The sequence below is a fragment of the Mytilus edulis genome, chromosome 2, assembly GCF_963676685.1.
Source record: "Mytilus edulis chromosome 2, xbMytEdul2.2, whole genome shotgun sequence".
NCBI classification, from domain to species: domain Eukaryota; kingdom Metazoa; phylum Mollusca; class Bivalvia; order Mytilida; family Mytilidae; genus Mytilus; species Mytilus edulis.
Genome location: NC_092345.1, coordinates 89,338,407 through 89,343,569, shown reverse-complemented (window position 1 = coordinate 89,343,569; position 5,163 = coordinate 89,338,407). Strand labels below are relative to the sequence as shown.

Sequence of the window (5,163 nt, the reverse complement as noted above, 5' to 3'; positions counted from 1 at the left end):
ATGTACAAATGTAGTTCTGCATGTGAATACTTTTCTCAGTATATATGAACATAGTTTTTCAACGTGAGAATTACAATTCATATTAATCTTATCTGTTGTTTTTTTTCAAACTGAACTATGCCTAAGGGTTCCAATATCATAAAAGGAATGTTTATTAAGAATTTCTTAATGATGTATGTTGTTCAATTAAGCAACTGTTGGAATCATTTTTATATGAATGCAATATTATTTTGGTATGTATGATGGTATGCCGCTGTTGTCTTCATCTATAGTCACTTGGTTTTTATGTCAAAACGTTGAAGGAGTGGATTTGCTTGTATTAAATTTTAACACATGGATTATTACCACTAACGGGTCAAAAGTTGAAAAATGCATTCTTATAAAACTTATTAAATTGCCATTTTCTTTACCAAGTTTAATGTGCTTTCAAAGTATTCAGTATAGTCTAAGATCTCAAAGTGTGAATTGTTTTCTATTATTATGGTGTTATAGAAAGGGCCAAAGACGGGGGATTTTTTTTATGCCATGCCGATAGGCGTATGGGGCATTATACATGTATTACCCTTAATCGTCTGTTTTACCGTCTGTCCTTCCATCTTTCCATTTTATTTTGCTGCACTCTAATTCAACTTTGCCTCTACTTAATTTGATAAAGGTCATACACAAAGGTAAAAAACTATAAAACGCAAAAAGTCACCTACTGTACTACAGTTCTACTCTTTTATAACTAGGAAAATTTCATTTCTTTTTTTTTTTTTTTTTTTTTTTGCACTCTCACCTTAATCCCCAAATGCTGAAAATGTAGACGCAAAACAAGAAATGCAGAGTAAATCAGACAAATCATAATTTAGAACTGCAGCACGTCATATCATATTTGATATTCACACCTTTTTAAAGCTTTTCAATACGTATACATTTTATTTTTACGGCGTCGGCGTTGGCTTCGCAATGTATTAGTTTGTAATTAGGTCTAGTTTATGTTGAACCACAAGTGGTGGTTCAATGATATGTTTTATGCAATTGTATAAGTATTGGAACATCTCATTTCCATAGATAACATTTGGCCCTGTCCCCTCAGTAATTGTCTATTTATTTTGAAAATTTATTGGCATTTGCAAGTCATATTTCTATGGAGGTTATAAAGCTCACCCCTCATCATCAGGGTTGGCAAAGTATTACCCGCCAGGGAATTCCCGGGTGGAAAAACCCGGGTTTTCCCGGGCTGGGCAATACTTCCAGAAATGGGTAATACTGGGCATTACTGGGCAATATGATTTTTTAAGCTTATTTTAACACAAAATAGTTAAGACTTGGTGTAGTTTCATAGTATTACAGCTAAATATATATTTTTATACAGATAACCATTGAGTCCTTAATGAATGAATGAAAAATTCAATTTCATTTAGTTCTTCATTAATTCTATATGTAAGCAGAATGCAAGATTTGCACATTTAAGGATACCGTGTTAATTACCAAGCATTGTTTTGATAAAATTGCATTTTTTTAAGTGAATTGTTATTTTAATTGTTATACATTCATATTACTAAATAAACAACCTAAGGGGTCATGCCATTAAAATTTATAGAATTGAAAGGGCTGATTATTGTTACATAAACGAATCTGTGTTGTAATCTGAATAATTACTTATTAATTAGTGACAGTACATATGCATAAATTTAAATGTATTTTTTTCTTACTTCTTAATAAGAGTTGTACTTATTTGAAAAAAAAATGATTTTTTTGCTTTATATTTACAGTCTGACCAATCTAGACAACTAAAACAATTTTTTAAATGTATTACATTTGTGTTTGATCACTGAATCCTCTATGAAATTTAGACCAATATTTTATATTACCTAGTATTGCCCAGTATTACCCACTAAAACCCAGTAAAACCCGGGTTTTTGCCAACCCTGCTCATCATGGTTCATTGACATTGAAACTTTCACATAGTTTACAAGTTTATGTGTGTTTAAAAGGAACGACTTATGATAAGTCCATGGTATTTTGTATGTAGTTGTATATTGGCACATTTCCATGGATATTGTTCAGCCATGTACTTTCAGTCGTGGTTCATCAACTTTGAATAAATTAAATTCCATAACTTACATGTTAAAGTATTGCTATTTTGGTTTCAACATTTGCATTGTCAAAATTACAAAAAGGCGTTACATAACCATTTCTGTTTATTTTTTTAATATTTTAAGGAAGTTATATATATATATATATATAATAAAAACTACAACACAAATTCCCATACGTTTCTGCCATTGCGGCCTTCTTCATTGGAATAAATTACAACATTGAAACAACAATTACATCGCTTGGATACCATACGTTATAATAACTTCTATGACGTTCATTTGCCGCGTTTTTCGCTTTTTTAATATAAATATATTTATTATCGTTCATACATTGTGTTGAGTCCTTCAGGTTCTAAAGTTTTTAATTTTTTCATCCAAAAGGCTTCTTTAGTTTTTCTGTAAATTTCTGTCCCAAATACTCTCTCTATGGCGGTAACTTTCAAATTTGTCATTGAATGATTGTTCTGAATGAAATGGTTGGCTACTGGATCTTCTGGTTTTTTTGTGCGTATTTTTGAAAAGTTCAATAGCATTCGTTGATATAGTGTATCACACGTTTGTCCTACATATATAACTTTTTCACATTTTGTACAATTAATCGCATATATCACGCCTACGGTTTTACAATTTATTTGTCCCTGAATGGTATATTCTTTGCCGGTGTTGTCACAAAATACCTTGGTTTCATAATGCATAATGCACAATTTTTACCACATGGTCCACATCCATTAGTTTGTTTATAAAATAGTAAATTATGCTTTTTGTGCACTAAGATGTCTTTTATGTTGTTATCGCGTTTAAATGCCACGATAGGCGGATCGGGGAATATTTTCTTTAGTCTTTCAGATTGATGGAGAATTTTAAGATTTTTTCTAAGAATTGAATGTACATTTGGAAGCGCTTTAGAAAAAGTAATTACTAAAGGTACCCTGTTGTTTTCTTTCTTCTGTTTGTACTGTAATAGATCTTCTCTGTTTAAATTGTCGACTTTTTTCAATTGAACTTCAGTGAACGAGTTATTGTATCCACGTTTTCTTAGGTGCGTTTTTATTTCTTCTCTTCTTGTTTTGTAATCTTCCTCTGTTGAGCAAATTCTTTTGACACGAATACCAAGACCATATGGTATAGCATTTTTTACAGAGTTTGAATGGCTTGACGACACATGTAAGTACTGGTGTTTATCTGTTGATTTTGTATAAAGATCTGTTTTAAATTGTCCGTTTTCTATGTGTACAAACACATCAAGGAATTCAATTTTTTCAGTTGAGTAACGCATTTCTGTTTTAATTCTCGGATGTAAACTGTTTGACATTTCGTGAAATTTTTTTAATTCATCTAAACCATGTTCCCATATTCTCCAGATGTCATCAACATATCTCCAATATGAAAATGGTTGTAAATTGCTGTTTTGAAATAAATTTTCTTCCCATTGTCCGAGGTAGGTGCAAGCACAATTCATGCCTAGATGGGAACCAATAGCTGTTCCTTCGGTTTGTAAAAAGTGCTTTCCGTTAAAGCTAAAATTATTGTTTTCAATGACTAAATCCATCATTTTAAGAACATCTTCCGTTGGGATTGATGTGTTAGTTCGATTTTCTAGTGCTGATTTGCATGCTTCTCGCGCTTCTTTTCTTGGTACGCTTGGATATAATTTATTTACATCTAAACAAAACATTATTGCGTTGTCTGGTAAAGGCTGTTGTATTGCATTTAATTTGTTTAAAAAATCTGTTGTGTCTTTGATATAGGTGGGTAAGTTTCGAACATTCTCCGAAAGCTCGTTTTCGACTATTTCAGCGATTTTTTCTGTGGGATGGTTCCGCCCATTAATAATTGTTCTAACTGGATGATTTCTTTTGTGTAATTTTGGATTGGCTTGTACCTTTCCGGGACATGTTCCTTTTGGTAAGAGATATTTTTTCATGTCTTTGCCTATTATTTCTCTTTTACATAAATTTTCTATGATTTTTTTTACTTTATTTTCATTTTTCTGTGTTAGATCCTTATCTATTGCTTTGTACGTATCGTTGTTATCTAATTCTTTTTCTACTTCCAATTTATAATCTTCTGTGTTCATTATTACAACTCCGGATGATTTGTCGCTTGGTCGTATCACGATGCTTGTATCATACAAAAGTTCCCGCATTGCTTTTTCTTCTTCAATAGTTATATTCATTTTGAATTTTCGACTTAATCTACTTAAAATTTCATCTTTTACGGTTTGTATATACTCATCTAACCATCTTTCTTTTCCTGGGGAGGGTGTGAACGTACTTGATTTTTTGAATTTAGTATACTCGTTTTCGTAATTTTCTTTTTCCTCGTTTTTTTTCGAAAAAATGTTCGCGAAGACGCATTCTTCTTTCCCATATCCTTAGATCAGCTATAAGTTTCCCCATGTCTACTTTTCTTTTAGTTGGAACAAACTTGAAACCTTTTGACAATAATGTTTTCTGTGCGCTCGTTAACTCCTTTGAAGATTTATTAATAACCTCACATTTTGGGTCGCGGTTTTGTTTATTAAAAGTATCTATTGACTCTTCTGATTTGTCTGTTGATTTTGAATTTGTTTCTTTTGCTAAATTAGGTTTGATAACTGGATTACATGAACATGGTCTAGGGATATTTTTTACAAGCGAAAAATGATTGTTTTCATGTAGTATTGTGATATACGGCATGCCATGGTTGCAATGTTTATTTCTTGAAAATTGGTTCCATTCAGCTATGAGACCGACTTTAGTTTTAATAAAAAAATCAACATTACATGTTTCACTAGCTGCTATAATTTCTGCTTCCCTAGCCCAGGATGTGGAGTGTCCATCTGTTTTTGAAATGTTATTTAAATGGGTATCGAAATCACCGTCAATAAATTCCGTATAAAAGTTTCTGTCGAAATTGTTGTTAAAATTTGGTGACGAATATCTTCATGTCTTTCTTGGGTGTCGAATGTGTCGTCAAGCCATCCAAACTCTGTAAAAAATGCTATACCATATGGTCTTGGTATTCGTGTCAAAAGAATTTGCTCAACAGAGGAAGATTACAAAACAAGAAGAGAAGAAATAAAAACGCACCTAAGAAA

General features: G+C 31.8%; 1 protein-coding gene across 1 annotated transcript; it reads right to left on the bottom strand.

Moving 5' to 3' along the window:
- Positions 1–2,712: 2,712 nt before the first annotated feature.
- On the bottom strand, positions 2,713–4,260 carry LOC139511074 (uncharacterized). The gene has a single exon (XM_071297646.1). The coding sequence runs from the start codon at positions 4,258–4,260 to the stop codon at positions 2,713–2,715; it is 1,548 nt and encodes a 515-aa protein (XP_071153747.1).
- Positions 4,261–5,163: the final 903 nt, after the last annotated feature.